At 42.4% G+C, this 20,735-nt stretch overlaps 1 protein-coding gene across 11 annotated transcripts in view; it reads right to left on the reverse strand.

Annotated features, from left to right (window-relative positions):
- The window catches only part of MDGA2 (MAM domain containing glycosylphosphatidylinositol anchor 2), a 632,812-nt gene that overhangs the window by 88,402 nt on the left and 523,675 nt on the right, over nt 1-20,735 (reverse strand). For all 11 annotated transcript variants that reach the window (XM_039537891.1, XM_039537889.1, XM_039537890.1 and 8 more), the window contains exon 10: nt 6,801-6,949. In XM_039537891.1, coding sequence (XP_039393825.1) covers nt 6,801-6,949 — 149 coding nt within the window. The remainder of the gene's footprint in view (nt 1-6,800; nt 6,950-20,735) is intronic.

Raw genomic sequence — 20,735 nt, forward strand, 5'->3', positions numbered from 1 at the left:
TCCCAGGAGTATCCTCCAACCTGCCAATGCATTCATCTCCTTCCCCTTTTTTATAAGAGTCTCCCTCTTCGTTTTTTAATTAAAGAGGGTGTTTGAGGACCTTGCTACCTAGGCCATTTGTGGCCAGCCAAATAAAAAGAAACATAGAATCAAACAAAAAAAAAATACCCCCCACCAACAAATGCTTGAAACCTGCATATAATAAATAATAGCTACAAGAATAGACGTTTCCTTGCCTGGGATGCTTTGGGAAGCCTGCAATGTGGCAGGTCGTACAAAGAAGGTGAGGACTGGGCACTTGTCAGTTCCCCATCTGGGTTCTTTATCTAAGCCAGGGGTCGGCAACCTTTCAGCAGTGCTGTGCCAAGTCTTCATTTATTCACTCTAATTTAAGGTTTCGCGTGCCAGTCATACATTTTAACATTTTAGAAGGTCTCTTTCTATAAGTCTATAATATATAACTAAACTACTGTTGTATGTAAAGTAAATACGGTTTTTAAAATGTTCAAGAAGCTTCATTTAAAATTAAATTAAAATGCAGAGCCCCTGGACCGGTGGCCAGGACCCGGGCAGTGTGAGTGCCACTGACAATCAGCTTGTGTGCCGCCTTTGGCACCCGTGCCATAGGTTGCCTACCCCTGATCTAAGCCTTATCAAAACAGCCAGATCAGCCAAGTCTTCCAAAATAAATAAGACAGAAGTAAACAAACTGACCTGCCCTTCACTTTCCAGGAGTGACATGGGGCACTGACTCCTAGTTCTGAGAGACAGAGCTTGGCTGGAAGCGTAAGGGACCAACCTGATTTCTCACCACTTCTGAGGGAAGTTCCAGCTCCTCCTATTCGTGGAAGATCAGCCTCAAGGGCTTAAACCAAAGTCAGCAACATGATGTCCTGACTGCTTCCCTGAGACCACTTCACCTCATCAGGAAGAGCATTGTCTGTCCCAGGAAATCCTGGTACAGGCCCATATGGATTCCCTTTACAAGCCTTAAAGGGCTGGTATGCTCTGTTACAAAGTGAGAGGAGAATCAGGCCAGCTGGATTCAGAAAGGCTTAGAACATAAGAACGGCCATACTGCATCAGACCAATGGTACATCGAGCCCAGTATCCTGTCTTCCGACAGTGGCCAGTGCCAGGTGCCCCAGAGGGAATGCACATAACAGGGCAATTATCGAGTGGTCCATCCCTTGTCATCCACTCCCAGCTTCTGGCAGTCAGAGGCTTAGGGACACCCAGAGCATCCTGGCTAATAGCCATTGATGGACCTATCCTGCATAGAGGTGTCTAAATCTGTTTTAACCAAGTTATAGTTTTGGCCTTCACAACATCCCCTGGCAATCAGTTCCAAGGTTGACTGTGTTGTGTGAAGAAATACATTCTTTTGTCCTGCTGCCCATTAATTTCATTGGGTGACCCCTAGTTCTTGTGTTATGAGGAGTAAATAACACTTCCTTATTCACTTTCTCCACACCAGTCATGATTTTACAGACTTCTATCATATCCCTGCTTAGTCGTCTCTTTTTCAAGATAGACAATCCCAGTCTTTTAAATCTCTCATATAGAAGTTACTCCATGCCCCTAATCATTGTGCTGCACGTCTCTGTACCTCTTCCATTTCTAATATATCTTTCTGAGATGGGGCAACCAGAACTGCACGCAGTATTCAAGGTATGGGAGGACCATGGATTTACACAGTGGCATTATGACTTATTTTCTATCCCTTTCCTAATGATTCCCAACATTATGTTATCTTTTTTGACGCCCGCTGCACCCTAAGTGGATGTTTTCAGAGAACTATCCTCAATGGCTCCAAGATCTCTTTATGGTCTGGTAACAGCTAATTTTGACCCCATCATTGTGCATGTATAGTTGGGATTATGTTTTCCAATGTTCATTACTTTGCATTTATCTACACTAAAAGAACAGGAATAAGTAATTTCATCTGCCATTTTGTTGCTCAGTCATCCAATTTTGTGAGATTCCTTTTTAACTCATCACAGTCTGCTTTGGATGTGACTATCTTGAGTAATTTTTGTATCATCTGCACATTTTGACACTTAACCCTTTACCCCTTTTTTCAGATCATTTATAAATATGTTGAACAGTATTGGTCCCACTACAGATCCCTTGGAGACATCACTATTTACCTGTCTCCAGTTTGAAAACTGACCATTTATTCCTACTCTTTGTTTCCTGTCTTTTAACCAGTTACTGATCCATGAGAGGGCCTTTCCTCTTAGCCTATGACTGCTTGCTTTGCGTCAGAGCCTTTGGTGAGGGGCCTTGTCAAAGGCTTTCTGAAACTCTAAAGTACACTATATCCACTGGCTCAACCTTTGTCCACATGTTTGTTGATCCCCTCAAAGTATTCTAATAGATTGGTGAGGCATGATTTCCCTTTAGAAAAGCTATGTTGATGCTTGCCCAACAAATCGCATTCATTTATGTGTCTGATAATTCTGTTCTTTATTATGGTTTCAACCAATTTGCCTGGTACTGAAGTTAGGCTTACCAGCCTGTAATTGCCAGGATCGCCTTTGGAGTTTTAAAAAAAATACTGGTACCACATTAGCTATCCTCTAGTCATCTGGTACAGAATCTGATTTTATCTAGTAGTTCTGCAGTTTCACATTTGAGTTCCTTCAGAACACTTGGGTGAATAGCATCTGGTCCAGGTGACTTATTACTGTTTAATTTATCAATTGGTTCAAACACCTCCTCTATTGACACCTCAGTTTGGACAGTTCCTCAGATTTGTCACCTACTCAGGTGTGGGAATCTCCCTCACATACTCTCTAGTGAAGACCAAGCATAGCATGACAGTGTCCATTTCTAGCTACAGTATGAAAGCTGATTCCATATCATTCCTGCCCAATCTGTCTGAAAAAAAACCAGAACACATATTGCAAAGTAAAGTATCTGAACACAAACATTTCTGAGGGCAAACTGCTGTTAGCAAACAGAATCAGAACTCTTAGCACACTTGTTTCAGGAGAAATCATATGAAAACGTGTAAATGGCTCACACAAAATGTAAATGTAGCCCGATAGATGAAAGAAAAATATTTTGAGTATGTTGATGTAAAGTATTGTTACTGAAATTTGATTAAAGGATCTACTAATTTAAGACCCAATGAAAGGTAATTAAAACTAAATTAAAATGGAATGGGTAAGGAAGGCTAAAAATTCTAAAATACACAGAAATATTGTCATGATTTCTTTTTTAATTCACCATAGACTTTTTGACTTTTAATCATTTTCTGGGGCTTTGGGCCTGACTGGCAAAGGTATTTAGGTGCCTTATGATGCAGACAGGTGCTCTCTGAGATTGTAAAAAATGTCTAAGTGAGTTAGGCACTTAACACCCATTTTCTTTCTGTAGGCGTTAGATGCTTCACCTGCTGAGGCACTTTGGAAAATCTCAATAGGCACCTGACTGCATAATTAGGCACCTAAATACCTTTATCAATCTGACCCAATAGCTAGTGCTACAGAACGAAAGAAAACAGAAACAAAACTAGCTGCAAAAGTGAAAGTGGCCAGCCTCTTTCATTGGCTAATCAGAACCAACTTTGTTTAGCAGAAATGTAAAACAAATATCACTAGCAATGAGAGACGGGCAAGGAACAGTTTCAAAACCTTATGGCAATGAACTGAATGCCAGTGAATTGTTCCATTAGCTGAAATCCCCCTGCATGGCTTTCAGCATGCATGTATCCTAACTGCCAAGGTAAGCAAACTCCCCATTGTTAACATTCCAACCTTTGAAAAAGATTCTTATCTTTAGGAACATTCTTTGATTTGCTTCCCAGGCCTACCCTGGAGGCCTTTTTATTTTAACCACCAGTCTGTGTAACACTTAACATGTCCTACAGCATTTCCTTTTGGTAGAAGAGTCAATTTACAAGTGTCAGCTGGAAGGTCTTAACATAAAGAATGAAAGGTAGCGGGTAATTTCTCAGATATAAATTATACGTTTAAGATCACAGACACACTTACACAGAATAAAAGGAAAGACCTCTTCTTTCTTTGTTTTATTAGCAGGTAGTAATTGTAGCTCAAGAAAGAGGTAATCAACCTGCTCCACCTCTCATGCTATGCCTGGTGAAGAATTTACCGATCAGGAGGCTGTCTGGGATATATGATTGTTAGTATTATAGTGGCACTCAAAGGTTCCAGCCAGGATTAGGGCCCTATTGTGCTATGTCATTGCTCCAAAGAGTTTAATTCTGATACATCACCAACAACTATGGAAGCCAACGGAGTCTCTTCTTCTTTTGCATCAGAAAATGACACAATCCCTCCTGAAGCAAATTGTTAAGGGAAGGCCTTCCCACTGTGGCTTTTCTTTGATTCTAGAATGCAAGCGTCTCCCTGCGCATCTCTGGATCTAGGTGTTTGAGGACACAGAAATCTCTGTTTGGAGTTCAACTAAAGATGGGAAAAAATTAGGTTCCAAAAGAGGGCTGCCTCAACTGCAAAATCTCCTCATTGGAGGCTGATGTTCTTTCAGGTCTGACCCATTGATCCAAACCAATTACTCGTAATAGTACTTAGCTTTTAGGTAGCACTTTTCAGCAGCAGATGTCAAAGTGCTCTGCCCAGGAGAACAATACCACGATCTCCACTGTACAGAGGTGGAAGGGAAATGCCCAAGGCCACCAAGCAGGCTAGTGGCAGAACTGAGACTACACTCCCCCTCCCTCATGTCTCCTTAGTCCAAGTCCAGTTCTCTACTCACTAAGCTACAGGAACTGAGAGCAGCTGTCCTGAAGCCAGTGACATTGCTGGGGACTGAACCCATATATCCTGAGTCCCAGTCCAGTACCTTAACCATAAGATTTCTGGATCAGACAGAGCAGGGACTATACCCTGGGTCTCCCACTTCCCATGCCAGTGCCCTAACCACCAGGCTATTGAGGGTGACAGTCATTGTGCCAAAACCATTCTGACCTATTCTAGGCCCAACGCAAAAGCGCCAGACACTCACAACAGCACAAATATATTGGTTAATCGTTATAGGAAACATGCTTACATTGTATGCAGGCTTTAGCACATATAAAACTCAGCCCAGTAAAAGGCCTGTAAGACATTCATGATGGAAGAAATACTTTCGCACTTTATAATTTTACAAAGGTTTCTCTTTAAGAATCATCCACAGTAGCTGATCCATATTCCCTCAGCACGAATATGCTTTCTTAGGTACAATGTAATCAAACCTTCTAGTTCAGAAACAATTAGTGGCAGTCCCTAGTAAGAAAGGCATGAATCACTGATACTCATAAAACAATTTAATATCAAATAGATTATGACAGAACCAGCACAATCACTTGATTCAGTCCACCATGGATAAGGCTGTAAAGGAGACACAACAACAGCTTTTTATAGTTGAGCGGTTATGCGAAGCTGTGCGCCAAGTGGCAACGCCACTCACTCGCGGGGTCACCACACCAACTCAAATTTGGCCCGGCCCCTCCTCCATCATGCTTGCCTTCAAAAAACCCAGCAGGACCCACAGCGTCTCTTCTGTACTGCTGCCCTGCTTTGGAAGGCATGCTCCATGCTACACCAAAACCAGCCCTTTAACCAACTATGACTGCATCTTTTCAACCAGAAATCTTACAGCCTTAATCATGTAGGACAACGGAGTGTAAGTTTGAGTTCAGGGCAGCTGCAGCTTGACTTGGTAAGGTCTGGGGGCATCACAGGTCTGATGCATTCATTCAGAAGGGAAGATATAGTCTGCCTCACCCTGTACATCACCTCTCCACCAGCTGTAGGTTAAAACTTGGACTGAGAAAGTGTTAGTGGCTGAGGAAGAACCCATTCCACAAGGATATTTTGGAATCAGGCATTTTACCCTCTACAATGTGTAGAAATATTGTAGATAAAAATGTCTTCAACTCGCATGGTGATTAAGCTACAGTACATCTGTAGGGCTTAGCACATACAAGTACTCCAGAATCCAGAGAGGACCATAATAACCAGCAATAATATACTCTAGTTTAGAATACATACTTCCAAGGTTTAGGTTAGGCGTACTGAGATCAATACAGAAGTCCAAAACCATCCATCTGTTTGGCCACATGTTATGGGTGGGAGTAGGAGGAGGCATTGCCTGTTAATCACAGTTTAGCAATGTACAGTTTTGTTCTGCTAGTTTAATTATTGCAGTCATCTTATTAGAAGATAGCTGATGTTGCTTTAAAAAATTCCCAAATGACAGACTAATTCTGACTGCTAACTTTTGTATATTAATGTAATAGTTCTTCTGCAGATGGACTGGTACTGTCCATCCTTCACTACATCAGTTCTGTTCTAAAATGTCAAAATCACAAGGGCTATATATTGAAATATGTTTAAGTAAAGTTTTCAAGATCTCAAAGATGACAAGATGCCCGTGTATGAAAGATATAACAGTCTCTATATTTATCTATCTTTATAGGGAGACATAGCAAAAGATACATCGGTATATGGCTAGATATAAAAAGTTTAATTTGGTTGCAAGTTTCTTTCAGGTAATCTTTCTAATATCTCTTGAGCGCAACTTCCTCTGAACCCCCTGAGGAATACCTCTTTAATCTCTGTGTTGTCACATGGGAAATACGCAAATTAGGTTCAAGGATTTGTAAGTGGTTCTGGACTGACTTTGTGGAACTGCAGCAAATCTTCAAAGAGAGGAAAGTATAAATTCTGAGTTTCACACAAGATGAGACGAAAACAAAGGGCAGGACAGTTCTCACAGAGGGGCACAACAGTAAACAGGCACCTGTTGTAAGAAGCAAATTATAACCTCACCTGTCTAATCCCTAAACGGTATGCAAGGATGCGGTCCACAGCATCGGGGTTCATTTGCGTCCACTGCAGACTGTAGGAGTAAACCCGGGGTCTGTTCTGCCAGAGGGGGCTGTAGGTGTCGTAGTAGAACTCTGGGGCATAGGCTTTGCCTGCAGAACACAGACATACAGAAACACGGAATGATAAAACAGTTCTCAAAAAAAGGATTCGATTTTTCAACTGCAATCTTTATTCATCTGCTAGAGTACCGTTTGGTGAAGGGCCCTTTTGCTACATGCACATCTCAAGTCTACCTTTAAATGTCTCACCCCTTGAGGAAATATGCACTAAGCTTGTTCATTTCTCCTTGGTTATTAAGTAATTCTCAAGTGTCATTTTTGGTCCAGGAGAAAATTGGTCTGCTAAATAAAGAAATCTTCTACAAAGAGGTCTTGCATGGCTAAAGTGACTGACATTGGATATTCAGACTATTATGCCTCCAGATCAGGGGTGGGCAAACTTTTTGGCCTGAGGGCCACATTTGGGAATGGAAATTGTATGGCGGGCCATGAATGCTCACAAAATTGGGGTTGGGGTGTGGGAAGGGGTGCAGGCTCCATTTGGGGGTGTGGGCTCTGGGATGGGGCTGGGGAGGAGGAGTTTGGGGTATAGGAGCATGCTCTGGGTTGGGACCAAGGGGTTTGGAGGGGGATCAGGGCTGGCACAGGGGTGTGGGAAGGGGCGTAGGTTCCGTTTGGGGGTGTGGGCTCTGGGGTGGGGCTGGGAATGAGAAGTTTGGGGTGCAGGAGGGTGCTCCGGGCTGGGATCGAGGGGTTTGGAGAGTGGGAGGGGGATCAGGGCTGGGGCAGGGGGTTGGGGCATGGGGAGAGGCTCAGGGATGCAGGCTCTGAGCAGAGCTTACCTCAAGTGGCTCCTGGAAGCAGTGGCATGTCCCTTCTCTGGCTCCTACAGGTGGAACGGGCCCCGACCCTCAGAGTGGGACCATGCTGTGGCTTCCGGGAGCCACGTGGTACATCGCCCCGGCACCCTGGCTGGAGTGCTGGAGGGCCAGAGCAGGGCCAAGCCACGTGATGCAGCCCCCGACCCAGTGCCCTGGCTGGAGGGCCGGAGCAGAGCCGAGCCGCATGGTGAGGTACCCTGAGCCGGCGCCCCGGTGGGAGCTCATGGGCCAGCTTAAAATGGCTCGCGGGCTGTAGTTTTCCCACCCCTGCTTCAAATTCTCTGTCAGAGCAAATATATTATGCATAGCTGCCACACATAACAGAATCAATTCCAAATGGCGTCATGTACTGCAACCTGAAAATACAAGACCTCTGTTCCATACTTCAGTCCTAGTCCTACAAATGTATAGTTATAGCCACAGTATATTATTTAGATACGTATGCAGATATTGCACAATAAACACAGAGTTTGAAGTGGCATTTTCAAATGCACTGTGATATACTAACAGTTTACCACAGTGTAAATTTTTGTTCCTTAAATTAGGAAAAGCCTAATATGATTTGCTGTACATATGATGAAATGATATTTGAGCTCTTATTAAAATGCAATCGCCTTAGGGTATTTCTTGATTCACACACAGAAATGCCATTAACATCTTTACATGCAATGTATTTTCTCACTGAAGGAGGAGACACTTTGCTTACAATTAGAACTGGCTGGAGAAACTTGGAGAGAACCATAATTCTGTTAGAATACACATTTCTGTTGAAACTGACACGCTTTTAAAAATCAGATCACTTTTGCTGGAATGTCATTTCAGACGGCCTCCTGCCTCCCAAAAGTCTGACAAAGTCTAAATCAGACATTTCAGCATTTTCATAATGAACAATTTCAATTTTTCTTTTTGAAACGGCTGTAGATTCTCTATCACTGGCAATTTTTTAAATCAAGATTGGATTTTTAAGAAAGATATGCTCTAGTTCAAACAGGAATTATTTCAGGGACGTTCTATGGCCTCTCATTATACAGAAGGCCAGGCTACATGACCACAGTGGTCTCTGTGGGTCTTGGAATCTGCAAACTGGTTTTTTGGTTTTGATTTTTGGGATTTTGTATTATATTATGTATTATAAAATAATACAACATTTTAAAAAGTCAAAATCAAAACAAAAGAGTTTGATTTTTATAGAAACACCTTTTTTTTGATTGACAAACATTGACTGATTATTTTTTTAATTTTCCTTTATGGAGAATTTGAAAATTTAAAATTTTCACTGCAATTTGGAATGAAGTCAAATGTTGAAATCTCAAAATACTTCATGAAATGGAACCTCCATCCTCTGCACAGGTCTGCCTACAATGTTAGTGTTAGTACAGTTATCAGACAAACAAAAACTGGTTGTGTTGGAATGAGAGTTGTAACTCTTAAAACAACATTGCATTTTTATCAAAAGAAACATTACAAAGCCAAAAAAATTTAAGTTCAGGTAAAATTTGAAAAATAAACCCCCTCAAGTTTAACAAAGTTTTTGTCTGGGAATTTCCTCAAGTATTTAAGAAGCTTTACAAAATGTTTTAAGACAGATTGCTAAAACATGTAGTCTATGAAAGATTGAATGTATTTGCATGTCGTGAAATATTAGTGTCATGTAAACAACTGCAAATCTCATTGTGTGGATTAAAATCTCCACTGGAGCCTGTGCTCAGAGAATGTAAAAGACCTTTATGGGATTAGGTCTGCCAAAACAGTCCATGAGAATTATTGGTTTTGGTGACCTGGTGCTCTCAGAAACCCTGTTCTAGGCCAGACCTTTCCAGGCCTTGTTTTCTGCTTCTATCATCCTGATAGGCCTTCTTCTGTGTCCAAACCCACCAACGTGTCAATGTTTGCAGACCACAGCTGTGCACATTGTAACATTCACATCAGATCTCCCAGAGATTATAATATGTGTGTATTCAAAATACTCTTTAATATCATCGTTGTCTAATTACCCACAAACATTATGAAAATTAAATGATGTTGTAACCTGGTAGAAGACCACAAGTGAAATCCCAGCCCTACTGAAGTCAATGCATGTGTTACCATTGATTTTAATGGGATGAAGACTTCACTCAACATGTGCAAAATTTCAGACAGATTGGCTTGGTTTGACCCACCCCAGGGAAGGGGAGGATCAAGACTAAGTTCACAACCAAAAGTGAGTCACAACTTAAATTATACAGAGAGAACTTCTAGCACTAATCGTGTGTAGCACAGCTAGCAACCCATCCAAGCTGATCTGCAGCTCAAGTTATCCTGAAGGATATAGCCAGGGTGGGTAGGTTTCAGACATCTTGGTCTCTGAACCCAGCATAACCAAATGGAGTTTGAGGGTCAGGCATTTTCAATGTGTGTCAGTGTTATAAACCATGGATTAAGAAGAATTAAGGACTGAAGGAACTACAATACTGTGAAGGTATAATGCACTGGCCAAGCACGTACAGTCGTGTCTCCCTCTAGTAGCTGTCTCCTGCAATGATGGTATACAGCCTGTGACTGCAGCCCAGCCCAGCTGACTGCAGCCCAGCCTTTCACTCTAGTACTGGGGCCTTGTGCTTTAGACACACAGGGTCTTTGGCTTCATTACCACTCATAACCATAGTGGCCATATATACAAATGGCCATCACTGCTACAGAGAGCCAGTAAGGTGGGGAAAAGTGAAAAAGGGAAATGAAATGTGAGATGAAAAAAATATAATGAGAAAAGACAAAAACCTTTGGCCCAAACTACACTATGCAAAACTCATAACCCTGACATTTATTTCAGCAATAACAATGAAGGCCCAGGGCATTTCCTGAGGATCACAGAATGTGAGGGTTGGAAGGGACATCAGGAGGTATCTAGTCCAACCCCCTGAGGTGAAGGTGAGAGCCAGGAACCTCAGTCAGTCATTGAAGCCTAGGGAAAGTTCCTAGACCGAGGACATTATTGCTATCACAAGTAGCTGCTGGAGGAAAAGTTTAGAACTAACTATTTGAAAAAGTCCCATATCTTTGTAATGTTCCATTCTGTTGGTGCTATGTTATGCCAGGGATAGACAAATATGTTTATGTTGCATATTGACCCTTTATTACTTTGGCTCATACTTATCTTTCAGAGAAAAAAGTCACATGAGAGTTTAAGCACCTTTCCTGTGTCAATCTTTATTGAGTACAGTTTTGCTGAACACAAATAATAATCTTCTCTCCTCTACTGCAGATAACCATAATGGCATCTCTAGAGGCCTACAGAATGGATACATTATCAGACTCTCGTCACAACATGGGTACATAGTCACCTTTTCTAATATAACAAGGACTCATGTACACTTCCAATCCCATCCTAACACACAAGCCTTACTTTATTAATGAAAATGTAACACCACAACATTAAGCACCTGATTTGTGAAATTTAGGAGCACCAGAAAGCTGGATATTGTTTTGGAATTCACCAAATGTCTCTTTTGAAGATGGTTCACTTGGGTCTTGGAGATCTAAGCCCTCACTGAAATCATTTGCTTTGAGCTAGGACAGATGTATAATAAATGCAAATCTGCAACAGTGCAATTGTGCTGCTTCCAGCAGACGGTGCTGTTCAGCAAAGGCTGTCCTTGGAACTACCTAGAGACTGGAGAGAAATGATCCAATAGCTGTAGCAATGACATTTGGCCAAATAAGGATTAAATGTCAGGATGCAGCAGTGCAAAGCAAGGCAAACGATCGATTCTATTAAGCGCTAGCTCACTGACCTGTTCTGAGGTGTTACACATAGTCGCAGCTAGCCAGTCCCTTGTGTTAATCCACTGAGCCAGGAAGGGTTTGTAACCACTGATAAGTGAGGCCTGGTTGGAGACTCCTGGGAGGACCAGTCCTGCCTCTCCCCATTTCCCTTCTGGCAATGATCTCTGCCTTCCTCTGCTGGGTCTCCTGTTGGGATGATCTCAGAATGATCACAGGTGGTCATGCGCCTCCCCTGCTTTACCTGGATACACTCTTAGGTGTGCTGAAGTCTGGGGTGCACAGCCCTAGGGTATGTGGAATTTGCACTGCCAGTTGCCAGGCCGTGTGAGAGAGAGTTACGGATATCGATGCATAACTGTACACTACAGGGCTAACCCAGTTCCCATTCGACGCAGTGGGCATCTTTCCACTGACTTTAATGGGAACTGGACCAGTCCCAGCGTCTCCTGGTGTCAGTAAAAACAATATCGTCCAATGTGTATGGGGGATACAATTCTCTCTCATTTATGAGGTCCCTAATTTGTCAATCCCTTTTAAAAATTAAAACACACATTCCTTATGGAGAGCGACGGACCAGATCTTCAGCTGCATTCTATTACGCCAATGCTGCTGAAGATCTGGCCCCATGTACCTGCCAAGTTTTATAACCGAAACCACTTTCAGTTACCTGAGCATTTAAAAGAAATGACTGACTTGAATTGTGTATTGAAGTGCAGAGGCAGGAAAGTGTTTTCGTATCACACTGTAAGAAAACAAAAAAGGTTGAACATGCATCACAGTGACTAGCACACTGGAGTCTAGTCCTTGGCTGGGGGTTCCAGGTCCAAATGTCATCACTACATGTTACAGCCCTTAGTGGGTCTCTCCCGCAATCGCACACAAGCTCTGCAATCTACCCGGTCTGCATGTTAATTGGTCAAAACCTGGCGATACTTCAGAAAAAAATCAGTGTTACCGTTTTCCTTTGAGATTATATTTTTGTAATAAAAACTGAGGTGCTTTTTGTAGCATCAGCTGCTGCTTGCATTTGGTGAACTGCCACCATAAAACAGATAGGGTTTGGTTTTTCTTTAAGCGATCTGGAAAACAACGCACACAAATCTCACTTCTGAACTGAGATCAAGCGTGAGAAATCTCACCCCAAAAGGTCTACGATTTGGAGGGTGAGGGAAAGTTATGCAGAGCACTGAATACAGTATTTGCTCTTAAGAAAGATACCATAATGTGTCTGATTCTTTCACTGATCTGTTCACTGTTCAGGGCACACCCAGAAAACACCACAATCTGAGCAAATTGCAGGTGCTCATGCAGTGTCTGCCAGGGTGCGCTGGATAAGCTGGGCTGACCATACGGACATGATGGATAAAGAACTTGGGTGGAAGAGAAGAGTCCATCCCCGGAGAAAGTCAGGTGAGGTGGGGATAGTATACTAGACTGGAAAGGGCTATTTAGGGGCACCAAGTGGTGAACCTTGTGGTTAAAATTTTAAACCTCCCCTGCCTGAAATCTCTGACCCCTCATCCCTTAAGAAGCTCAGGTTGCCTCGCATATCTTCTGTTCCGGTTTGAAATGTGGGCATGGCTCCTCAGACCATCAGCATCCTAGAGCATGAGACTTACAGCAAGTCTTCACCGCAGCAGAGACCTGTCTCAGTTGTAAAGCAAGCACATAACTGGGACAGAAATGAGGCTGTTTATATAAACCTCCCATCATTCCCCATGGGTCAGCAGAGTCATTTCTAACAGAGCAGCACAAGTCAAATATGCCTAAATGAAATGCAGCAAAGCCTGGAAAGGATTTTCCTCCTTTCCATATATGGGAGCCTCATGTAAGCTTATGCGTCTGAGCTGTGTTCAGTGTAATACAGAATGGAAATTCTAGGGTTAGATTCTAGCAGACTGTTTATATTCTTATTCATCCGCCTACTAATCAGCACTTATATTATCTAACCGTGGCCTCTACATGTTTCCAGCCTTTGATCTGCACACAGAAGTCCCACTGTTGTCATAAGAGTTGCAACATGGGGATCATGACGAGTATGCATCACCTAGAAGTAATGTCATTATAGCACAAATTCATTGTGTCTAGTAGCGATGTTACCCACAAACAACAACCCCAGGATAACCTTGTTAACAATACAGGTGATTTTCCCCTCAATAACAGCAGAAAATCAAGGTGAATACTTTCTTTGCAGATCCTTAAAATTGAGTAACTAAACAATTGTAGTGTACGCTATTTACAGCTGGGAGACATTGCTGAAATGTTATTCCACACAATGTTTAGCTGGATCAGGACATACAGGTGAATGAAAGACAGATATGGGTAGATTTAAGCAGCAGGATGCAAATTTATGAACTTAACAACTGGGAAGGGACTTGCTATCCACCCTCTATCTCTCATATACCAGGAATTTAACTGGGTTCAGTGCAGGGTTACAGGGTTCCCAACATATAACCAATAACTCAGGGTAGACCCTCGTCATCCTAGCCCCAGGATTCAGCTCACTTCTGAATCCTCTTCTGCCCCCACCCTCTGCAAAGGAGGGTAGATGATGCCAAGAGGGCTCTCAGCCTGTGAAGACGTCAGATTATAAAAACAGGAGCATTGTGATCATCTAATCCGATCTCCTGTGTAACACAGGCCACAGGATTTCCCTGAATTAATTCCTGCTTGAACCAGGGCATGACCTTTTAGAAAAAAAAATCCAATCTTGATTTAAAAATTTCCAGTGATGCAGAATCCATGTCAACCACTGGAAAATTGTTCTCATGGTTCATTACCATGACTATGAAAAATTTGCACCTTATTATACAGTCTAAATTTGTCTATGAGCTTTCATGGGTGAATACCCACTTGAAGTGGGTATTCACCCACGAAAGCTCATACTCCAATATGTCTGTTAGTCTATAAGGTGCCACAGGACTCTTTGCTGCTTTTACAGATCCAGAATAACATGGCTACCCCTCTGATACTAAATTTGTCTAGTTTCCACTTCCAGCCACTGGACCTTGTTAAACCTTTGTTTAAGAGCCCTCTATTATCAAATTTCTATTCCGCTCATAGGTACTTACAGACTGGTCAGTCACTCCTTAACCATCTATTAGTTAAGCTAAATAAATTGATCTCCTTGAAGCTATCACTTTAAGGCAGGTTTTCAAATCCTTTAATCATTCTCATGGCTCTTCTCTGAACCCTCTCAAATCTTTCAACATCCTTCTTGAATTGTGGACATCAAAACCGGACACAGGATTCCAGCAGTGGTTGGACCAGTGCCAAATACAGAAGTAAAATAATTTCTCTATTCCCACTGGAGATTCCCCTGTTTATACATCCAGGGATTGCATTAACCCTTTTGGCCACAGTGTCTCACTGGGAGCTCAGGTTCAGCTAATCCCATACGACTCGCAAGTCTTTTTCAGGGTCACTGCTTCTCAGGACAGAGTATCTCATCCTGTAAGGAGAGCCTGCATTTATGACCTTACATGTGGTTGTACTGAAAGAAGCATTGTTTGCTTAATCCAGTTTACCAAGTGTTCCAGATCGCTCTGTATCTGTGACCTGTTATCTTCATTATCTGCCACTCCCCCAATTTTTGTCTCATCTGTAAACTTTATCAATAAAAATTTTATGTTTTCATTTAGGTCATTGATGAAAATGTTAAATGGTGGAGGTCTGAGAGGCAATCTCTGCAGGACCCAGTAGAAACACACCCACTTGATGATTTCCATTTACGGTAATATTCTGAGATCTGTCTGACAGTTTTTAATCCATGTAATATATATTTCGTTTTGTTCCAGTTTCTTATTCAGAATGTTGCGTGGTGCTAAGTCAAACATCCTACAGAAATCTACACTGTTACCTTTATCATCCTAATTTATAATCTTATCAGAAAAAGGCAATTAGTTTGACAAGATCTATTTTCCATAAACCCATGTTAATTGGCATTAATTGTATTATTTGTTTCTTTATTACTTGAATCCCATTCAAGCCATTCCTTTATTTTGTCCATGATCTATGTCAGATTGACAAGCCTACAATGACCTGGGTCATTCTATTTATCCTTTCAAATATTAGCAAAACATTAGCTTTAATTCAGTTCTTTGGAACCTCTCCAGTGCTTCAAGACTTCTGAAAAAAAAAATCAGGTCTCCCTTCCCCTTCTCCCTGGAGGCAAAAGATCACCCATCCACATTGTGGATTTCATTCTCCCCTGGGTTATTGCCCTTTTATTCTTTATCTGCATGGACAGCAGCCACTAGTCGAGACAAGTGACGCATTCTTCTATTATCTCTTAGCATTAACATTTCTGTACTTACTTCTTTTAACCTAAACTTGAACACCACAATGTTGTGAGGAGGGTAAAAATACCTCCAGCCTCTGCCAATATGACCCAATGGAGGGAAAAAAAAAACAAAAAACCCTCCTTCCTAATTTCCAAAACAGGCCATCGGTCAGACTCCTGGCATCCTGGAAACCCAGCTCAATATCCCGCACCTACAGGGACAGAGAGCAGCAATATGGCAGATGGCCCCTGGGAAGGCTTTACACATTGAGAAGAGGACTGTGAAAGCCAATCAGTTCCCTTCATCCTTCCCTGGCTGGCCAATTGGAAGCAAAGGGGTCTCTCCCCTGCAAGCACATTCCTATGTGCACTTAGAGGTGCAAGGAATGGCTTGACTCCAACATGTCTGGGCATGAGCTATTCTCTCTTATGATTTGGCCATCCGCCCGCTGATCTGACCAAACCGCCACCTCACCCACCCGCTGCCTAATGGACATAGGAAGGGGCGTTGTCGGACTGCTTCACTGTGTGTGAAAGGACACACAGAGAGAGTGTGTATATCATAATCACTGTACATCACCAGTTGATAACCAGCAACTCTGCAGAGGTAGAAATGGAAGCTTTGTAACATAGGAAGGAGCAGCTTCCCAGCAGAATCTACCCCTAGCACTTCTTGAGGGATCAGACTTTAATGTCATTGTGTCTATTAAAGCAGTTGTGGAGGTGCTTTAAAATACAATAGAATATCAAGGTTGGAAGAGACCTCGGGAAGTCACCTAGTCCAACCCACTGCTCAAAGCAGGACCAATCCCCAGACAGATTTTTGCCCTAGATCCCTAAATGATTGAATCTCTCAAGGATTGAACTCACAACCCTGGGTTTAGGGGACCAATGTGCAAACCACTGAACTATCGCTTCCCCTGCCTTTCAGTTATTCTCTACTTCTCTACCCTGAACTGTTGGCCTCACAGTAACAGCTTTTACCAGGGAAAAGATACAAAAATAGTCAGACACATTTGTTCACCTCTACAGAACATTTCTAAAGTATTTTTTTTTGCCATGCATGATGTGGCATACATGGAATACGTGATGGCACGGTGGGGGATACAGAATTTGATTGTGCTCCATGGGTACGGCCTGTATAATGTACAGGGATGGATAGAGAAACAGAATGGTTGTATTCCGTGGCCTCCCACACAGCTAAAGGAGGCTGTGGATTTTTCAGTTTCTCTCCAGAGCTACCGCATGAAAGCAAATACACATTCTGATGTGTTTGCTAATATTGCTTCACCAGCGTGTGGCCCGTGAGGGCTATATTCACCATTAGTGGTACTCGGAGGAACTACTCAAACCTTTAGCTGGAGCAGATACTCAGATTGAAAAAAACCCACATGTTCATTGGCCTACTCTCCCTGGGATTCAGATGTAATGTTCTGGAAAGGAAAGGCAGCCCCCTCTTAACTCAAGCTCACTACATCCCCACAATTATCTAAACCTGGAAGTGGTTCTCGGGCCTAGACAGCCTTTCTGCATCTGTCACTTTCCACATGTGAGTTGTCCTAGTGCAGAAAGCCAGACATCATTATTGGTGAATACAGTCTTTGCCCCTTTATATCCTTCTGTCAGGGTTCCCTCCCCACTCTGAACTCTGGGGTACAGACCCCCTTATTTCTACCAGCTTGGGTTAAAAACTTCCCCTTCCTTGTCCTTGGGTGAGTACAGCTGCTACCACCAAGTGACTTAAACAAACATTCAGGGAGGGCCACTTGGAGCCCTACCTCCCCCAAAATATCCCCCCAAGCCCCTACACCCCCTTTCCTGGGGAGGCTTGAGAATAATATCCTCACCAATTGGTTACAAAGTGAGCACAGATCAACCCCCCTGGGTCTTTAAGACACTGAAAAACAATCAGGTTCTTAAAAGAAGTTTAATTTAAAAAAAAGATAAAAGCACCACCTCTGTAAAATCAGGATGGAAGATAACTTTACAGGGTAACAAAAAGATTCAAAACACAGAGGATTTTCCCTCTAGGCAGAACTTTAAAGTTACAAAACAGGGATAAACCTTCCTCTTAGCAGAGAGAAAATTCACAAGCTAAAACAAAACATAATCTAATGCATTTCCTTCCTATTACTGACAATTTGTAATCTTAGAGGCCTTTAGTTCAGGTCTGGCTTTAGGAGATGTATTTTCCCTGCCCTGTTTCCTCGCTGACCAGGAGAGAACAACACAAAGAGACAAAACAAAAACTTTCCCCACAGATCTGAAAGTATCTTCTTCCCTCATTGGTTCTTTTGGTCAGGTGCCAAGCAGGTTATCTGAGCTTCTTAACCCTTTACAGGTAAAGGAGGGATTTTATGCTACCCTTAGCTGTATGTTTATGATACCTTCATTTCAAGGCAGGTTTATGCACGGGGCATTGCTTGTGCATATTCTCTAACTCTAGCTGTTACCAACCATCTCAGCAGCAAGTTCAACAGCCTATATACACAAATAGAACCCCGCTCCAGGGAAATAACTATCCATGCTGAGAGTGCTAAAGAATATGCCTCCCCACTCACTGTCATTGCAAGATCGTTGAAATGAAATGTCGCAATATATTGGTCTCTTAGAAAGGCTAGAATAGAAATTTGAAGGAATGTAATATTAGATCTCAAGAAACATGAACGTGAGAATTTAATATTTCTAGTTCATTAATGGTGAGCAAAGGAGTTTGTTTGCGTTTATTCTTTAATGGTTCTGTTCATGAGAAGGGAAATTCTAAGAGGACAGCCAAAGCATCTTCTATCTAAATCAAACAAATGAGAGTTCCTTGGCTGTCATGCCTGCCAGGGTCAAGATTTTCAAAAGTGGCCAGTACTTTGGGGTACCTTAATTTGTAGGTGGCCAGCCTGAAACACTTTAAAGGGAACTGATTTTCATAGGATGGCTACATAACACATTCTGACACTTAGTCCCTCTTACAGCCACCCAAATATGGAGGTGCCCAAAAATCACTAGCCACTTTTGAAAATCATGGGCCAGGGCCATATCAACCATATGAGAAGGGCACAACGGGCATGATCCAAAGCCCACTGTTAATCGAAATCTTTCCATGCACTTTAACGTGCTTTGCATAGGCCCTAATCGCCCGGAAAATGAATAGCCTAACACGGCCCTTATCACATAGCACCTTGATTTTCCATTGCACATTTTCAGGCAAGCTTTAGGAAGAATCTTTGGGGGTGTGCAGTGGGATAAGTTAACATTGCCTTCTTTCCCTACCTGAAACCTCTCTCTGGCCCAGCATGGAGGTGGGCTTGTTTTATGTTGGGAGAAGATCCAGTGTTCTCAATCCACTTCCCTAAGCCAAAGTAAACTTGAAGCAGCCCAGACATTCCTAACGTGCTGATGAGCCACAAAACCATCATAATATGAGGTCTCTCCTTCCCCCCTGTCCCTTTGCAATTACAGGGCATGGAGCTCAAGGAGCTGAGTCTTCTGAGTTCCCTCTAATGTCAATGGGAGAAGAGGGCATTCAGCACATGCAGGGTTGTGAGTTCAATCCTTGAGGGGGCCCTTTAGGGATCTGGGGCAAAAATTGGTCCAGCTAGTGAAGGCAGGGGGCTGGACTCGATGACCTTTCGAGGTCCCTTCCAGCTCTAGGAGATTGGTATATCTCCAATTATTACCTTTATCACACACACAAGCGTACCCGTCACTAACTGCACACCGCTGATCCTGTTCTATGGAAATCCAGTACAGCAAAGCAATCTGCAATATTCCCACAAGAACCCACACATGACGGAGACATGACAGAGCTTTTTCACAAATGGCACCGGCCATCAAAATCTTCATGCTGTGTTCATCTACATTTCTGAACAATGCACACACACACACACTTTCCTGACAGTGTGCAGGAGAGGAAATCAGCTCAATGGTATTAAAGAAAATGTTATGGCAGATGGTGTTAAAACATTTTCTGAGGGATATGAATTGTCGAGTTCTGGAACGTAGCTTTCAGAATTACCTATTTTGTAAAGAATGCAAGAGTGGAGCAGACAAAGAAATAAACAGAACTCTTCCCATTTCTAGTTCCTCAATGTTACTGAAAAAGCCAAAGGACACACTACCCCACTACTGTACAAGCCCCTGTTATTTCATACTGTGCTTATGTGGCCATTAGCCCATCTCTTGTGCAGCTACTTCCATACATCACTTTGATTCCTCTTTGTGGTACATTATAAAATGCTGGTGAATAAGCGACCTAGTGGTATATTTTCAGCAAGGTATTCAGGGAGGAGAATACTATGGCCTCAATTCAGAAAAAAACCCAGAAACATTCAATGTGTTTAACTTTGAAACACACACTGAAGTCCCACAGCAGTCAATGAGACTTCAGCATATGCTTAGGTGCTGTCCTAAATACAGATGGAGTGAAGCACATGTGTAAATATTTCTTGGATGAGGATCTAGTCATCCAACTCCTGTTGTTTGTAGAAGATCTTTGCTTGATTTTTCACATATGACACTGATTTTCATCCCTTAAAGCTTCAGAAACTAAAACAATGTACACTGGAGAATTACATTTTGTCTAAGTTGACCATGTATAGTTTCCAAGTAGCATAAGACATTATGTTCCAGGAAACTTACCATACGCCTTAATGTGTATTGTATATTTAAATTATACTGGGTGCAACCACTATCTTTCAATTTCAAAAGGTCCCTCACAAAAGGCTTTTAAGCAAAGTAAGCTGTCATGGGATAAGAGGGAAGGTTCTCTCATGGACTGGTAATTAGTTACAAGATAGGAAACAGAGGGTAGGAATAAATGGTCAGTTTTCAGAATGGAGAGAGGTAAATAGTGGTGTCCCCCAGGGGTCTGTACTGGGCCGAGTCCTATTCAACATATTCATAAATGATCTGGAAAAAGGGGTAAACTGTGAGGTGGCAAAATTTGCAGATGATACAA

The sequence above is a fragment of the Mauremys reevesii genome, linkage group 4 (assembly GCF_016161935.1).
Source record: "Mauremys reevesii isolate NIE-2019 linkage group 4, ASM1616193v1, whole genome shotgun sequence".
Classification (NCBI taxonomy): Eukaryota; Metazoa; Chordata; order Testudines; family Geoemydidae; genus Mauremys; species Mauremys reevesii.